An 18,451-nucleotide genomic window follows, 5' to 3' on the forward strand; every position below is an offset into this window, starting at 1 on the left:
TCCTCAGCTCACAGAGGCCACCGTACTGTCCATACCTCAGGAGAATGTACTTAGATCCTATATTCACATCAAAATTGTGGGGAAGGAGGGTCCATTTTAGGCCCAGTTGACAATGATGGTGTCACAGGCATTTGCATTCTAAAATCTAGACTCAATGCAGGTTCACGGGGATGTTACTACAGGTCAAGACATTGCCCAAAATCAAATCCTCTGCTCCAGCTCTTATTCAGCCAATGCTGCCAGTAAAGCCACTAGGAAGTCTGTGTGAACAAGAACTGCAGGCTTTGGCCCTAAAACACATTAGCAATATACCCATATCCAATATGCAATAGTCTGGTTTCCTTTCAAAAGCAGCAGGGTTACTTGCTATTTGGCCCCGGCCCAGCTGCTGCACTTAGCTCAAAGACAAATAAATTAGGTAGGCAAAGCTCTTTGTACAAAAATATGTAATGTATCATGATAATAAAGCACGATGTACAGCAAAAAAGTGTGTGTGGATCAGACCAAACCTGCTTGTCATCAAATAATCAGAAAATGCATCATTACCCAGTCCATGTAGCTACACATCTGAGATACAACCATATTTGCCAAGTCCTTAAGCTGATACAATAGTCACTTGTTCGCAGGCAGATATAACCCATGGATATACACCACTCCTGGGATTTTTTTATGTTTATTTGGGAGTTATAAGGGTTTGTTAGCACAGAGAGCAAGCTCTTCCCTCCTCCTAGGTTTTTGTGTCTATCACTGATTTCTAGGTCACAAAGAACGCTTAAGCCTGTAACAGCAAATCCTATGTGGCCTGGGGACAGCTTTAGCAAAGGTGCTGTAAGGAGCACAATTCTGCACAGAAGTGGTCTCAGCAGGTGCTGGAGATGAGTCACAACCAGACTGTGTTTCTACAAGAGATGTCTCACCATTGGCCATGCTCTCTCCTGCCCTACAAACCAGGCAAACCACCCATCCACTCATCAGGAAAGAGGGGAGTGCACCAAGTGCAACCTGCCCCATGTGCCAGCTAGCCAAGCTTGCCCCAAGATTCTGCATCCACACAGGAACTTTGGATCAAGCTCTAGTAACTGCATAGCTCACATTTCCAGAGCAGCTGCATGCTGTGTTAGAAAATATTCTTATCTATCCACTTAAAATGTTTGGCCTTTTAATTTCATTACACATCCCTTCGGCCTTCTCCTAACAAATGATTTATGCAGGGTTACTCGGGGAAAAATAAAGTGAACTAGAAGCAAACCTTGTTATGCAGACACTCGAGCCACAACCTCCCTGATAAGTCAGCCATTCAGAGCATCTCTATTTCCCACACTTAGCACCAGACAGGATCCAAAAACTGTTTCTTGCTAGCAGGGGGCTTACCAGAGCCCTGCTACTTAGGTTTGGGGGCAGCTTACCTTCCAAACAACTTCCCAATGGCAGATGGCCGGGCCTCATAGTAGTACTGCTTGTATTCATCCATCCACACCTCTGCTGTGCGCTTGGTGTTCCTGCACGGGGATGAGGAAATACTTTGCTGAGTGCTGCTGGAGGACCTGACCCTCCAGTGAGCAGGCACTGGGTGGGCAGACCCAGGGCCTGTCTGCCAGGAGGGAGTGGGCAAACATGAAACACAGTGGGCAGTACATATGGATATAGATTGAATGTGTTAAGTCTACAAAGCCTTGCAAGGATGCTTCAGTTCAGAAGTTAAAATTTTAACAGCCATAGTTTACCATGATTTTTTCACACATGCTCCCTCTGCAGAGTCACCTGGACCAACTGTCACTATTAGCCTGCTTTACAGTATCCCTTTCCTCAGATTAGAATAATGTCATGGAATAATTCAGCTTGGAAAGTACCTCTAGGTATCACCTGGTCCAACCTCCTGCCCAAAGCAGTCTACTTTCAGGTTAGGTTATGCTGTTCAGGGTCTTGTCTGGTTGAGTTTTGAAACCTCCAGGGATGGAGGTTTCGCCACCTCTCTGGGGCCCTGCACCAGTGCTTAACCACTCTCATTGTGAAGCACTTTGTCTCATCTTTTTTTTCTTTCCATCTGTCCTGCAGTGGAAGTTGTCCTTAGGGCTTGTGTCAGAGCACATACAGCTCAGTAGGATGTCTGGACTCAAAAGCAGCTCAGAGCCAACAGAGATGACTAAGGACTGCTGATACACAGGCACATGTCATAGGGCAGTATCCATGAATGGCCAGGGTCTCTCTCTGGGGTACTGCTCCCCCCCTCCATTGCAGACTGAGGAAGAACAAGACACACTAATACAAACAACAGAGAGGGGCACAGGTTTTGTTCACAGAAAATAGCAACTCGTCTTTCCCTTGAGAACAGATGTTAAGCCACATGCTGTTCTCTTCTATCATCAGGGAGAAAGACAACAAAGAATTCAGATTTATTTAGACATGCCCAACATCAAGGTGACCTCGCTGAACTACCCAACACCTACTTGATGTAAGTCAGTGCATTGCCCTCAGGGAAGTCATAGGGATGGCGCTTCCTGAACACGTGTCCCACTCGACTGCAGGGAACGATCTCCAAGCTGCCACCGCACATCCACACTCGGAAAGAGAGCTCTGAAAGAGACCCCAAGAGTCATACAGCTGCAGGCAGATCGGCAGCATTTCCAAGAAGGACAACTTCAGCAGTGCACCTGAAAACCTTGCCCTTCTGTTCTAGATGTATTGCCTGCAACAGCAAAACCAGAAAAAGTGATGCCATAGTGAGTGGAAAAACTGTCCTCCCTTTGTTAAAATGGAGGCACCCTTGTGCCTCAGAGACTTCCTAGCCTTCTCCAGTCCCAGTCCTCTCTTTGGTCCCCCAAGCATTTCACTGAATCACCTTTCCCTCTGACCAGGTCCTTGTAGTTGCTGTCAGGCCTTCAGGATGGCATTTGGCAACAGAGATCACACCCACACCCACTTTGTTTTGGACTTCTGTAACTCTCCAGCCCGGCACATGGATGAAAGAAAAAAAGAAGTATTCACCATGTAAAGCAAATCATGTGAGGAAGAAAGGGAGTTTAGGAGACAAGGAGAAAGAAGAGAACAAGATGAGGGCATAGGAAGTGAGCAGAGTCCTGTCCCTCATTCCTCCATGTTATCCATCCTACAATATGTTGTTGTTCTTGTTCTGCTTGGCCCTGTTAATACAAAAAACCAAAGAAGTGGATGACTGGGTTAGAGTTTGTCGCCAGTTGCCTCTGCTGGGGGAGCTACTGAGAGCAGAAATCAGTCTAAGAGTGAAACTATAAAAATATGGAGAGAACCCTGCTACTTGAAGAAATTCAGCTGGTCCTGAAGCTAAATTCAACATTTTGTTAAAGGATTAGAAGAACATGGATCTTTGATGTACAGGCACTTATTAGCATCACAGAAGAGATGTGACCCTGCTAAAGCTTACAGGTCTGTCCTTGCAAGTTTAATCACTGCCACACCTGAGGGGTTTTCCACTTGCATTTCAAGTGACAGTGAGAAGAGAAGAAGGAAGAAGAAAAATGAAAATTAGCTGGGTAGTTTGGTAGTCCTTACCAAAAGGGCTTCAGATTATGTAGACTGATTACTTCAAAAACTTCACTCAGTTAGGATCTCCCTCCAGTAATGCCTGAATTAAGGTGCTCTGATGTTTAGAAATGAAAAAGAAATTATGTATCCGGATCTAATAGCTGTTTCAAAGCATGTACACATACTAACATCTTCCCAATCTTCATCTTTCTCCATAGCTTCCCTCTCTAGCTCCTGGGAAAGGTTGTTTAAACAGTGTGTTTTGGTGTAGAGTGTGTATTTAATCTAGCTTCTAAGTAAAGAATCATTTTATTAGACTGTATTTTGTGGCATTTCTTACTAGCTCTCGTCTCTCTCTGATTCCTTCCTAGAGCTTATTTCAGTCTCTTTTCAACAGGGAGTTCCAGCTTCGAAGAGAGGAAGGGCTTTAAAAAGGAAAAAAAAAGGCCAAAACATAAGTTTCTGTCTGGTGGTGTGTCCAGCTGGCATATGCTCTCCTGAAATAAAGTTCTGACTCACTCCGGCCTATAACAAAAACAAAACTCTCAATCTAGCATGTGTGACTTAAAGTGATGTCCATTTCCCGAGAGAGGACTCCTCATCCCATATTGATACCTTAGACACACAGACAGACTGCATGTCCAGGTTTGTAAATGACAGAGTTCTTCAAAAAGGAGGTGAAAGAACGCAGAGCTTGAGCACAGAAGAGAAAATGGAGATCAAACATAGCTTATTAAGGACTTTCATCCATCCTCTGATGGAAAGCATAGGAGAACTTTTTGCTGTATTATTTTCCAGGATGTGACCTAGTCCATACGTGTTTTAAATGACTTAATCACTGTGGCTTTTCCCCATCACAGCTCACATCCAGCTGGAAGAATATTTAGGCAGCTGGTAATTGCTGCCTGATCATTTCTGTGTACTTGCTCTGTGTGTAGAGCTTGTCTGGCTCTGTGCCCTTCCCATATACCCTTTTATCCTGTTTCCTCACAGGAAAAAAGTTTCAAAGATGACATTTATTAAAAATGGCCTTCATGAGCAGGGAATGGCCCATCTCACCCACTCGGATTAGTCAGAATCACTCTCCCACCTCACCTGAAAATGGTGACCTTATCCAAACAGTTCCTTTCCATTCAAAATTGTGATTTGTAGTAAAAATAGTGTTTCAGAACATTATCAACATTTTTCCTTGACCACAAAATCTAATTTTCAATTAAGTATGGAAAACTGTTTTTAAGAGAGTAAATTAACTATTCTGAATACTTCAAGGAAAATTAATACTTTTTGTTGTCAAGTACAGGTTGGTTTCTACCCCTCTGCCATGCAACAGCAACAGGCTCGATGTAGAAGTCACTGGTTTGATTTGTTGACTCACATTATGCTGAAGAGCTGAACAAAAGTTAGCTTTAAAAACCAAAACTAATCTGTTTTGCTTTTAAAATAGCTTCCCACTGCCATCGTCACAGTAGTGGTGTGGCAATGCAGCTCAGGGACAGGCCCCATCAAACACAGCATTGTGCACTTACCTTTGCCCTCTTAAGCGAAGAGTGGAGGTACAGAATACGCGACAAGTGATGGGAGACAATGAACTTACAGGGAAACCACACAACAAGGCAAAACTGGCAAGCCCTGTACACCTGGCCCAGTCCCATACAGCCTGGCCCAGCCATTGCCAGGCTTTACAAAAGGAATTTGAAGGAGAATGAAGCAATTCTGTGGAAGTTTCGATCAGCTCTACGTGCAAGAAGAGCTGTGGGTGTGCAGGTAATTTACTGCCACTTATGGCAGAGAGCTCTGCTTAGCATTGAGCTACTGACATACGCACCAAACACCACCACTGGGCTCCCAGGTGGGCAGAAGCAGACAACCGAAAGCCTGAAGAAATATTCTTTCTCCGTCTTTGGGGTTTACAGCTTTTACACAGTTGCGGCTCAGAGGCTGGCCAGATGGCCAAATGGCTGGCTCTGCAACTAGAGCAGGGCTAGTGACAGCAAGGAGTTGAGTTTGTCTATGCAGAGGAGTCTGAGGGATATGGGAGAGGGGATCTTCATGCCTGGCTAAAGGCTGCCTGTCACTTCTGCCTACAGTGCTTAGCTGATGCTACTAGCACTGCTGAGATCCCAATGCAAGCCCCATTTAATATCTCTTTCTAATATCATGAATATCATAAAACTGAAGCAAGACCTTGGAAAACAGAGAAGACAAGCACTCATTAGAGACTTTGTTTTAAAAAAGTGGTACCTTGATATTCTCTCATCAGACAAAAATATTATTTCTGGTTTCAGAGAGCATTTCGGAAGGACGCAGCTCTCCCAGCTGTGTTCAGAGAAACAAAGGTTTTCTTTTCCTATTTCTTTCTTTCTAATTGGTCCTCTAGGTGCTAGAAAACACCATGTAAATTATTCTTAAAAGGGATTTATTTACAAATCTGTGACATTTATGGAAACTGTAGAAACAGAATAATTTTTTGGCAGCTACAGAAAAGTCTATTTAAGTTGACTGCAGAACAAAGTAAGGCTTTTATCTCTTCAGCTGCACCTGCATCATTTCTAAATGAATGCCCCGCATACTTGAGGTCTCTGTGAACCTCTTTTTCAATACTTTTCTTCCTTTTGTCCCTAACACCTGGTGACACTGCAGAATCCCTTCACAGGGGGCAAAGAGAGATGCCTGGAATATCTGTGCCACCATGAAGTGTAAGGAGATGGGTTTCAGCACCATGCCCTATAAGATAACAGCACTTGAGTGGACACACTATCCTGGGCCTCCGAATTCCTCAGATGTTTGTGACACCCTAGTCTGCTTCTAAATGTTTGCATTCTGAATCTATTTGTACCCAAATTCTGCTTACAAAGAGGCTCGTTTTATTAGGAAAAACATCTATCAAGCTGGGAGAGCAACTCAGACTTATCTGGGAAAAAGGAACAGGTATGAGAAGAGAGCATAGGAGTGACTGTCCACTTCAGAGCTGGGGCAACACAGACTCTCACGTGAAGGGCTGGAGGAATATTCTCCAAAAACAAGCAACCATTTAAATATCAGGAGGCTCCTCTTTCTTACTTGTACTGTGGAAGCACCTGTATAATAGTGCATATGCCTGTAAGAGAGAGTGATAGCCCTGATTGCAAAAAGCCTCCATTTACTTTGCACAAAGCTGACAGTGATACAATTCTGACTGACACGGGGATTACCTGACCATGTCCCCAGCCTTACATGCAGATCAGATCTCTCAAAAGGAGTGTTCTGGTAGGTGATGAAGACTTGGAAGTAGTACTGCATTAGTGTGTCATTCCACTGAAACACCCTAAACTTACCAAAATTTTCTCCTCCCCAGATGTCCATTTGAGTGTCATATTTTCCCAGGTGGTTAAACCAGGACTTGTTGATCACAAAGATGCCTCCTGCTATGACAGGGGTTCTGGAAAAGAAAACACAAGCCCACACGAAATAATCACAAGTATAATACACAGCCATTTGCTCACCCCCCTGCAGGATGGGGATGAGAATTAGAAAAAAAAGTAGAAGTCGTGGGTTGAGATAAAGACAGTTTCATAGGACAGGAAAAAAAAAAAAAAAAAAATTATAATACTAATGATAAAAGAATATACAAAACACGTGATACATAGCACAATTGCTTACTACCTGCTGACCAATGCCCAGTTAGTTCCCAAGCAGGAGCGTCTCCCCGGCCAACTCCCCCCTTTTATATACTAGGCATGATGTCTTGATGGAATGGTATGGAATAGCAAAAAAAAAAAAAAGATAATACTAATGATAAAAGAATATACAAAACACGTGATACATAGCACAATTGCTTACTACCTGCTGACCAATGCCCAGTTAGTTCCCAAGCAGGAGCGTCTCCCCGGCCAACTCCCCCCTTTTATATACTAGGCATGATGTCTTGATGGAATGGTATGGAATAGCCCTTTGGCTAGTTTGGGTCAGCTGTCCTGGCTGTGTCCCCTCTCAATTTCTTGTGCACCCCCAGCCTTCTTGCTGGCAAGCCAGAGTATGAGAAGCTGGACAGTCCTTGTCTGCTTAGCAACAACTAAAAACATCAGTGTGTTATCAACATTATTTTCATCCCAAATCCAACACAAATGCAAAGCACTATACCAGCTATGAGGAAGAGAATTAACTCTATCCCAGCCAAAACCAGGACAATATGTAGCACCACCATCTTCATTTTAGACGGGGGACAATCTGTCCAGGCCTGACAAATCATATCTCATTTAAAAGAGAAAAATAGTAGAGCTGGGACATGAACCTGCAGCAGGCTTCTGAGATCCATCTCATTATATCATCCTCCTGCCTTTGTCAGATGGTCCTGCAAGCACTACATGAGTAATTCTGTGCCTTTGCATTTATACAAATATGCACAGTGCGAAGGAATGACAGGGGCACTGTCTGATGACTGTGTTCACCAAGTAGACACAGTGTGAGAGACTTTGCTGAACGTACTGCTCTGCTGTTATAGTACACTGGTTGCTTCTGGAGTACAAAGCAGAAGCTCACAAATTACACAGAGGAGTTGAAAGATACTTTTATGTTGCAAACAGGGAGCTGTCTGCCTATACAGACAAGCACTGTGACTTTTTATATCAGGATTTGTCACACTCTACATTCCTCAGAGCCATGTACACAGCAGCAAGGCTGGCAATAACTTGTTCCAGCCAACAGAGCCTCTTTTATCCATGGACACACATATTTAGGGAGGGGAGGATAATTCCGTATCCAAATTATTAGGCAAGACCCATTTCCCAGGTCTGCTTTACACCTCCTAGGTGACTGTTTAGCTGCTTCATTCCTTAATTCTTCATCTGGAAGATGGAGGTAATTAAAAAACCCAAAAGGGTTTCTGAAGGCATTCAGAATGCTGAGTGAGACCACAAAAACAAACTTATAGGAGAAGAGGTGGCTTGTAGCAGTGGCATGCCTACAAGCCTATTATAGCATATAATTGCTATTCTTACAATATTCTCAGAATTAGGGTATAGACTTCAATGCATTCAGGAAATAGCAGGAAGAGTTTGTCATCATCAAGTGAACACTGTGGCATTTCGTCCTCAGCAAGGCAGTCCCTGTGCACGCCTTCCCATATAGGTGAAGGCTTAGTAAAGGCATTTGGAAGACTGTACATGGTCTGTCAGAGACAGCTACCTTATAGATTGAGTTGGGTCTGTTCTGGACATCTTCTGCTCTATAGGAATCTGCTCCCACTTAAAGTGAAGGCTCCAGTCAAACCCTGAGAAGGAAAAAAACCACATCAAATAGGTTTTGTTATTGTTTTTCTATTAATTAGCTTCAGTGATAGTCTACACCTTTGTATCACAGGTTATCCCTACGTTCCTTCCCTGACCTCCCTTCTGGTCTACCCACAATGGCAAGAGTCTATCCTAACATAGCTAAGAAGCCACCAACTTCTGTCTTGGAATCCTCACCCCTTAGCACTACAGATCTCTGCTCAGTTCCACTCCGTATCTTCAGAGCAGTGTTCTCAGTGTGAGACGTAATTGCATTTTGGCCATTCTGTCTTACGCTTCCCTGTCTGCCAAAGTCATGAGGCTTTAATCAAAGGACTTTGTGGGATGTGATATATTCTGGGAACAAAGGCCTGCAGAACACTGTAATCATCACCTCTTTCAAGACTACCACTTATTTATAGTTGGCCTGTGGTGGATAGTTGAGCACAGCATAGTCACTAACATTATACCATTGTTAAGGGTAGTCACAGAACGAGTAGCCTTTGGCAGGCAAGCAGTGTGGTGGTGAACCCCAGCCACAGAAGAGGGAGAAGAGCACCAGGCACTGTCGGTGACCATGAGAAGAGCTGCAAGGAGGTTCAGCTGCCAAGAGAGACGTGAAAATGCTTTTCAGAAGATGCCATGAGATAGCCTGGCAGATAGGAGCAGCAACTGGAAGTGCCTATCAGGCTCCACTGTACAGGTAGTCTAGGGGAGGGTATGGTGATATGTTTAATCAGTTAAGTAAGCCCTGAAATTGCAAAATGTTGTAACAGTGATGCAAGCTCAAGAGGAAAACATTAACTGGGTTTTGTTTTAACACTGCAAAGATATGACTTTGCAAGTTGCAGGAAAAAGAGTTCAGAGAACTCATCAGGAAAGATCATCACTCTGTTTTCTTGGAAAGATGAAGAGAACATAAATTATTTTTCATGCACCATCCCTCAGGCCTAACTTACACAAGCCATTCATTATACCTACCTCCCCTCAGATCTGCTGATGCTGCCAGGTAGGCAAAATTATCCAGGCTGATAACATCAATGATTGGACTCACCACTCGTGTATAATCCTGCAGGAGAGAGAGAAAGGGAAAAAAAAAGGAGTCAGGTTTTTCTTGAAGGTCTGTCAAGGCTGCTAGAGATCAGAAAACACAAAGCTGCACATGTAAATCTTTGGCTGGCTGCTCCAGTACAGTTCTGGTAGCTGAGCAAGCGATCCATGGCCACTACATCCAAACGTGGAGATGGTGGGTATTAGCCAACTGCACACCATGGACATGGGGAATGGAGCCTGGGACCTCAACACCCATGCTGCTAAGAAACAGCTCTTTATTTCCTGCCCATCACAGGACATGAATCACTGTCCCAAAGGTTATGTGCTTGGTTTTGATATCTACTGACAGCATCCCTTCTGCTCAGCCATCCTTGAATTAGCTCATTATCATCAGTCTAGAAATAACCAACCCCCTAATAAAGCATCTTCCTAACAAGTACTATGAATGAAGACCCAACACTTAAGAATCACAGTGCAAACTGAAAAAAACATAATATAATATTAAGACATTGGGGGTACTTTATTGGCATTAAGGGATATAGATATTTACCGTTTTTCTTTGCAATCCTTTTATTAAGTAGAGATTGAGATATAACAATTTTTCAACATCATGAGACTGGCCATTAAAGACACTCTTGTAATAGTCGAAATGTATGATGAAACAGAGAGCTGGCAATGCCAGAAACAGCATCCTGTTATCGGACAGCTGCCGGCCTCCCTGCCTTTCATCTCAAACCTTCAATTTGTGCCTTGCAATAGTTCCTCCTGCTGTAGCGCACTTGGCAAGGGTGGCACACCCTAGGTGAGAGCTATCATCCATGTTTATTCCCCTCCATGCTGCGATGGCTGCACAGCAAGAGTATGTCTTGCTCTGAGCCACCCAGCACCCACCTGGTAGTCTGGTGCTCCAGCCACTGCTCCAACCAGTGTCAATGCTAAGACTGGATACGGCAAGACTGAAATCTGAACTACAATGCACATCAGAAATGTAGGAAGTAGGTCAGAAATAGGCTGATATGAAATCTGCTCACTAAATAATACTGGAGTCAGCACACAAGCTTTTGCAACTTAGATCCTTCCCTGAAGAAACTAGTGAGGTCCTTTCTGCTTAAGGACTCCTATGCTGCTGCAGCTGCAGCTTGACTTAAAGAGCAGTAGTAAAGTAAACACTTACAGGCTTCTGAGATGGAGGATTTATTGAGCAGAAATAAAAAGCAGCAGCTTTTAAGTCATCAATCCTGAAGTTTCACCTTCTTCCTCTCCTTCATATTAAGCCAACCAGACATAAATACAAGGCAGCATTAGACCCTCCGCCCCTTCTCCTGGGGCCCATTACTCCATGGGATCCTCCTTTCAGAGGAGGGGTTCAATCCCAGCCAGTTGCAAGTGTGGCTGTGATTTCTCTCATCACCTCTCCTCAGTTTGCTCTTACAGCAGAGCTGTATGTCTCCCCCTCCAGCCCTACAATGCAGTCAGGGTGACAGGTGCTAATATTCCTGTCTCACTTTCTCTCTTCCAGCCTCATGTCAATCCTTTGCCAAGTGAACCAGCAAAGGGACACCCTTGCATTCACAGGCAGCTCCTCTGTGCTAGGAAGCCATCTGCATGCATGTGGCATGTGTTGGCAGCTCAGCTGGAGCATTAATGGAAGGAAAATTTTGGCATCCTTGAATTAGCTCATTATCATCAGCCTAGAAATAATCAACCAAGGCAGCAGGGAGAGTCCAGCATCAAGAAGGGAGATGGCAACCATGGAAAAGTTTCACAGTGTGTGCTGCCAGAGTGGCTATCCTATGTACAGGTGGACAGGACTAGGAAGCACAGCACCTGCAGGAAACATGAGGTACAAGTTGGTGGTTCAAGTGTTCACCATTGCATCCCATCACTCAGCACCTCCTCCCCTGCCACACTGGCAGGAGAACGTAGAAGCCCATCAGGGATCTCTTGCCCATCTAGCTCTGTAACAGCCTGCCTGAAAAGACGAGTACCTGGGCAGGCTTTGTCCTCACCAGTACTGCTGATGGCATGTGAGGGCAGAGGATCCACCAGCAGAAGACAGGCCAGCTCCATGCATGCCAGAGGGGAACATGGTGCTCACCTCTTTTACCCTCTGAAGCATTGGCTGCAGCCACTCGCTGTTGACTTCACAGTGACTGTCCAAGAAGGTGAGAATGTCAGCAGTAGCCACTTCAGCTCCTCGCACCCGAGAGCGAATCAGCCCTACAATGAGAAAAGGAGGATCAGGAAGGTTAGGAAGGAAAACAGCTGAGCCTCCTTCAGAAAAAATAGTGTGGCCATTAGAGGGGAAGAGCAGGTGGTTCTCCTGTATCACACCTCCATCAGGAGCAGTGAGCAGCTTTCGCAGGGCATCCCCTGGGGGACACTATCCCCTGGGGGTCACCCTGGGGAGCCCTCCCAGCACACAAAGAATGACCTTGCCTGTCCCTTCTGCCCATGCCACTGAGCTTTCAGCTGGTTCCTGCTGCGATGACATCTCCTTTCCCTTCCAGCCCTCCCCACGGGTACCCTGCTGCTGCCTACTCAGTGTCTCTCCCATTTAGAGCTCCCTGCTGCCTCTCTCACCATTTCCACAGGACCAAGCTCTACTCTCTGCTTGTCATCTTTCTTAGTGCTTATTGGCTTTATTCCCATTTGTCCTTTATTCTGCCCTGTGGTCAGAGATATCAATCTGGCTCTTAGATGCCTCCTTACTTTCTTACAGACCATCCCACTACCTGGGATGCTCTTTGTGAACCAAGCAGTGATTCCCGTTTCCCTTTCCAGATCCTTGCTGCAGGCTTGCTGTGCACTGACAGCTTTAGAAATAACTCATGTGAGTCAAACTAAAGAGCAGCTGGGAAAGTCAGTGTTACCATTTATGCACATAGGAGATATATGAGAAATAACTTTCCTTAATTGTATCTCTTTATGACAGATATATGATTGTTTCTCTTTTTCCCACATCTCTTAGATGGCTTGTTATCTTGCACTCTGAGTTAAAAGGACAGGACTTACATCTGCATCTATATTCATAAAGATCTTAAAATGTGGTCCTTGTTCTAGCCAAGGCCCTGGACACCAATTTTCATTATTTAAAGTATGAAATGAGAGCCCTGAAGCTTGAGTTGATAAGCCAGGTTCTCCTTCCACAGAGCCTCTAAACGAGGATACCAAATCCTTATACTGAAGAAACAAACTGTAACTATAAGAAACAACATGTAAACAGCTGGCAAATAGGCAAATAGGACCATGTGGGAAAATTTGCAGAATCTTTGTACCTACAAAGCTTTCCACACTCACCTTCTCGCCGGGTGTTTCGTAGACACTTGACTTTTGGGATCTTGGTAAGGAGCTGGCAGTCCTCAGCTTAGGAAAAGCAAAAAAAAAAAACAAACCATTCGGCATACGTCCATGAATTATTTGGCTTCAACAGAGAGCTCCAACTAACTGTTGTCCTGTTTCTCCATGGGAGGGGAAATTCTGCTTTCACTTAACATCACATTAATCAGCCTGATGGCCTTAATCCTGTTGTCTAAAGAGCACACAAAAGAGCACTGCTTGCTTGCTGTCCTCCTCAGACAGCTGAGCCTGTGTTTCCTGATAGTCTGAAGGGCCAGGCCTTCGCCTTTCCGCGCTCAGTGTTCAACGAGAGCAACTGACCATGCGCTGGCAACCTGGCACCGAGCACTGCTGAAATAGAGGGACCACAGGGAGCCAGGGCTGCAAGTCACTGAACTGCCAAGTAAAAAAAGAGAGTCTTGTCTTATAAAGTGATCTCATCTGCTCTCTTTGCCTTCAGCAGCTCACCTGGGCATTTCCCACCATTTGTTCTTGGGGCAGTTTCGACGTGGTTTTATTTAATAAAGGCCACAGGGATGTGACCCGCTTCCTTGGAGACACCATTACATTAACACAAGGATGCCTAACCGAGGGCTTTGCCGGCAGCTTGCCAGGAGCTCGTGCCACCCCTCGTTCACATTGCCCAGGGAAGGTGACAGAGAGGAACAGCTACCAGCTCCAGCCTAGCTGTACCAGTGAGCACTGGGTCTTTAGTTCTCCATTATCCTCTCTCCATTCCCGGCCTAGCAGAGGTCACAGGAATAACAATTTCTAAATTGCTCTTTTCCCTTGCTCCACCAATTTCACCCCAGTTTCCATGTTTATTGCTCGTTCCTCTTCGTGTCTCACACCCCCCCTTTTCCGCTGTCATCCTCCCACAGACTGAGCGTTCCGGGAAGAACGCAGAGGCCATTAGCCAAAGTGCATCTCTTGGCATGTTCCTGCACGAGCATTTCCATTCTCAAGGACACATGCAATCTGAAATACTGCTCTTGTGTGGGCACTTTGGCAGCTGCTGCATCATGCAAATGAAGTTGCAGGTGCTCTTAATTACAGAGTATCAAGATTTTGCTGGACATCTGCTACAAGGGAAGGCAACACTCTCATCCTAGCCAAGTCACAACTTCAGGTATGAGAGCACATCACTCTGACTGTACTTGCCAGAGCTGACAGACTTTGTATCTTTGGAGAAACCGAGGCGGATATTAAAGCAAAGCATCAGACCTCAAACATGTGCTGAAGTGCCTCCATGCACGTGCCTCAAGGGAGTAGCTCTATCCACAAATATCCAGCTGCCAGTGAAAAAATGAGAGCTGTCATGGGATGGAGCTTCTTAAAAATTTTTCTATTTACCAAGGAGCCTAAATGGGAGTTTCTGGTTGAGCCCCGTGAAGGAAATCCAGAAATCCATCAGTGTTAATCTGGAACACTTTGGCCACTGAGATTTAAATTTTTAGGTACTGAATATAAGACACTTCAGATTGTTTGTTGGAAGTACTTAGAAACACCCAATTCCAACAGCTGGGCACAGCTCAGTCCTTATCCAAATCACATTCTAAGGCCCTCAGAACTTAAATCCCTAATCATAGAATCTTTGGGTTGGAAGGGACCTTTAAAGGTCATCTAGTCCAACCCCCCTGCAGTGAGCAGGGACAATCTCAGGATCCACCTTTAAAAAACTTTTTTGGCCAAAGCTACGTAAGTATTTAGCTGCAAAATCAAAACAGCAATGCTTCCTTACCTCAGCATGCCAAGGTGGGCATTCTCAGCTTTCTGTAAAGTGTTCTGAAGGAGTAATTATCAATTATTATAAGTGGCACACAACTAGATTGTCCTTGGATCTAGCGCACATCATGGGTAAAGCAAGAAGTCTTCTGCCCTCACCACCTCACCACTACTACACAACAGCCAGGAGCAAAAGCAACTGTACAGATGGAAAGAGTCCACAGCCTCCAGTCTGCAGGTCTGGTGAGACTCATGCAGAAGACACTCCATCCCTGTGCCAAGCTGCAGGAGAAGGTATGGTGCTGCCCAAAGCAATAACCCTTCCACAGCCTCCCACAGGGACACCTGGGATCCCAGATACATGGAGGCAGGCAGACAGTCTCGCCCCAGTCTGCCTGCAGGACCCCAGGCAGCAATTTTCTGTAGGCTCCACTGCACCCTCTCGCTCTCTCTTGGTTTGTATTACCCACTCTGCTCATGCATGACATACATAGCTACATACACATCTGCGCTAAACAGCTCACAAAATGGCGCATAATGAAACTAGACAGAGATCTCTGGCAACCTGGCCAAAACTGCCAAGCTGACAGGATGGGAAGACCCAATGGAAAGAAAAAAACAGGAAGAAGCTCTGGCCTCTGCCATGCATGGACGTAAAATAAACACAGAAAAACTTCCTCCCTTTTTCTCTTGCATACAGACAAGAGAGAATCTCTGTGAGGGAGAGGGACTGAACAGGGAAAATAAAAAGACGGAAAACAGAAGGCAAGAAACAAGTGCAAGGGAAACAGGTCCATACTTACGATCTGAGCTGAAGTCATCTACCAAAATGATCTCCTGGATGAGGCTGGGAGGAGTGCGGTTCAGGACACTGCAGGGACCCATGGAGGAAAAAGACAATCTTTGTGAGCTGCCGTAATAACGACAATGGAAGGACTGATACAAGTCTGCTATGCTACACATCAGAGCAGGAATACTAAATCCCAGTAATGTGGAAGGGTAACCTTGCCCTTGTACCAGGGATCATTGGCAGGAGCCAAACTGCAAGCAGGAATATCCCAGAGAGTTATGGCACCTCGACCAGACCTTACAAGGACCTGCAGCCAGGAAGCTGGCTGCAGGATTTGCCTAGGGGCAGACAGCAAAGGACGCTGCAGCACGCTCTTTGCCTCAAAAGAGAGAAGCAATAAGGCTGAGAGGCTGCCCTGAGGCAGCCAGGAAGCCATTCCCATCTGCCAGGCTCTGGGTAAAGCTTGTCCTTGCCAGGGAGTGGAAGGAGAGCTGCCACCTTCCCCAGCAAGGAGCTCTGTCTCAGCACCACAGATGAGGCCTGCTGGGGCTTTCTTGCCAATTCCTTTCTTTGGGAGGAAGGCAATTTGCTTTGGCAATGTTCTGGATTTGGATTTTTTTCCCTCTTTTGTTTGTTACTTGTCTTTTTTTCAAACCAGTCCCCACACTTGCTGCGAGCACCCCCCTTTCCTCGGGCTGGTCGCACCATACCCTGCAATGCCCTCGGGACTGCAGTTGGGTTTGCATCTGCGGGACACAGGGGCTTTCACACACAAGGAGCGGGGGGATAAAAGCTTCTGCCCTCCTCAGAGGTTGACGTGCTCTGGTACCCTGGAGTCAGAGCAGCTTGATTCTGACCTCTTTGTCCCTCTCATTTGTTTAAGACACTTGAACTCATTTTCCATGGCCGCCTTCAAGTCCCTCGCCTGGCTCCACTACAACCACACAGCATATTCCCCCTTCAAGCCGCCTTCTCCAATGCTTCTGTGCACAGGCAGGGCCTCATTGCCTTCCATGGGATTGCTCAGTCGCATTTAGTCACTCCAGTGATGCAGATAGCTATGCAAACTTTAATATTAAAAAAAAAAAAAAAAAGAGGAAAACACTATCCTCTTGGTTCTAGCAACACGTCTCGTTTCAGTGGCACCCACTCTTCTAATTTTGAGCAATTCTGCAGAAAGGTTGGCTCTTTTGCTCTTTTTTTTTTTGTGTGTGTCTGTTTTATACGGGAAACAGACAACAAGAGTACTCCCATACTCCCAGGAACAGAGCTGTAGAGAAATAAATTACCATCTTGCTAAGCAGCATCACTGATGGCTTTGCATACAAAGCCAAAGTTTCCTCAGTTTGGGAGAGTTTTCTGCTGTCTCACACAGCAGAATCCTGACTGCTCTGCTGCTTTGTATCACATCCCACTCTATTTCAAATTTATGCTGCTTCATATGTCTCTAAGAGTATTTGTATTTTGAGCTTATATGTCCCTAGATGACTGGGCTTGCATTTTTCAAAGCTGAATCTCATTTGTTTCTCTTGGCTCACACCTCTATGGATCCTCTAGCATGGTGCGGTAGGAGGTGGGGCATGTTTCTTTTTGCATTTGTAAGTGCAGCTTCTCCCAGCATAACCATCATCTGCATATTTTACAGACAAGGTTGCCCTGTGCTGAAATTCTTGTCTGTGCAAACTCAGTGCAAAACAACCAATCCAGATAGATAGGTTGCATCCTGCAGTATAATGGCTGTAAAATGGTATTCTACACCTTCTCCCACTAGCCTGACTATTAGCAATGCTCACATTTTCTCCAAAAGTCTCAACTCAACATAACTGGAAAAAAAAAGCAAACACTTTGTTCCCTCTTTCCCACCTGGCCACTGATTCCCCAGTAGAGAGAAAACATGGCTCGATGAGTTCACAGCATATTGTTCAATGCCCAGTTCTGCTCTCAGCTCTGCAATAATTTGCTGTGGATCCTTGGGAAAGGTACTTAATCTTCTTTGCACTTTGTCTTGTCTGTCTTTTTAACAAGCAACACAGTAATCCTCATATTTCCCTCCAATGAGGTGCAAAGACTGGCATGACAATCAATTACTTTTAGGCACAAAATGTATTATTAGGATTCCAAAATCCAAATGACAATTGCCTTTTACAGCAGAAACACAGACTGTTCTCCCCTCAGCTCATGGATTCCTTACTTCCTTTGTCTTTTCTCACAGCTTCCTTCTTTCAGTATCAAGTGTCCTTACTCTGCCGCATGACACCAGATCAGCATTGCCAATGAGTTTCTCTCTGCTATCTGTCCAACCCTCATCAGCTCACAGACTATTTATTCCAGATGTTAGCAGAGGAGCATCTTTTTTTCCTTTGCTCTAAAACAATGTCCTCTTTTGCCATTATTTAAATTGTCATTGTAATGAGTTCCTATACCAAATGCTCTAGCATTACAACAGCATCCTTTTAATCAGAATTTATACAGGCTGTCTGCATAGGCACCGAACCACTGACAGCTCTTCAAGTCCATTGACTTAAAGCTTGTCTATTCACCTTTGCATTTGCACCAAAGACAAACAGTACCCGCAATACTGATTGAAATCAGGAATAAAGAGAAAGGAAGGGACCAGACAACAAAGCAGTTGATTTTCCCTTCTACAGGAATGGTCACTACAGCAGAAGTGATGGTGTCGCCTGAAGACTAATCAGGCACAGACATCAATCACAAAATGCCTTTTGACTGACAGTTATTTCTGAAGGAGAAGATGCCAAGGAAGTAGCTGGTTTGAGAGTGACAGCTATGTCCTGCT

General features: G+C 45.0%; 1 protein-coding gene across 1 annotated transcript in view; it reads right to left on the reverse strand.

Moving 5' to 3' along the window:
- The window catches only part of GALNT16 (polypeptide N-acetylgalactosaminyltransferase 16), a 36,983-nt gene that overhangs the window by 11,293 nt on the left and 7,239 nt on the right, over positions 1–18,451 (reverse strand). The window contains exons 3-10 of the mRNA XM_010295725.1: positions 15,668–15,735; positions 13,101–13,166; positions 11,899–12,020; positions 9,729–9,816; positions 8,665–8,749; positions 6,816–6,919; positions 2,448–2,574; positions 1,407–1,499 (exon numbers count right to left, since the gene is read on the reverse strand). Of these exons, the coding sequence (XP_010294027.1) occupies positions 1,407–1,499; positions 2,448–2,574; positions 6,816–6,919; positions 8,665–8,749; positions 9,729–9,816; positions 11,899–12,020; positions 13,101–13,166; positions 15,668–15,735 (753 nt within the window). The remainder of the gene's footprint in view (positions 1–1,406; positions 1,500–2,447; positions 2,575–6,815; positions 6,920–8,664; positions 8,750–9,728; positions 9,817–11,898; positions 12,021–13,100; positions 13,167–15,667; positions 15,736–18,451) is intronic.

The sequence above is a fragment of the Phaethon lepturus genome, unplaced genomic scaffold, assembly GCF_000687285.1.
Source record: "Phaethon lepturus isolate BGI_N335 unplaced genomic scaffold, ASM68728v1 scaffold3351, whole genome shotgun sequence".
Taxonomy (NCBI): Eukaryota; Metazoa; Chordata; class Aves; order Phaethontiformes; family Phaethontidae; genus Phaethon; species Phaethon lepturus.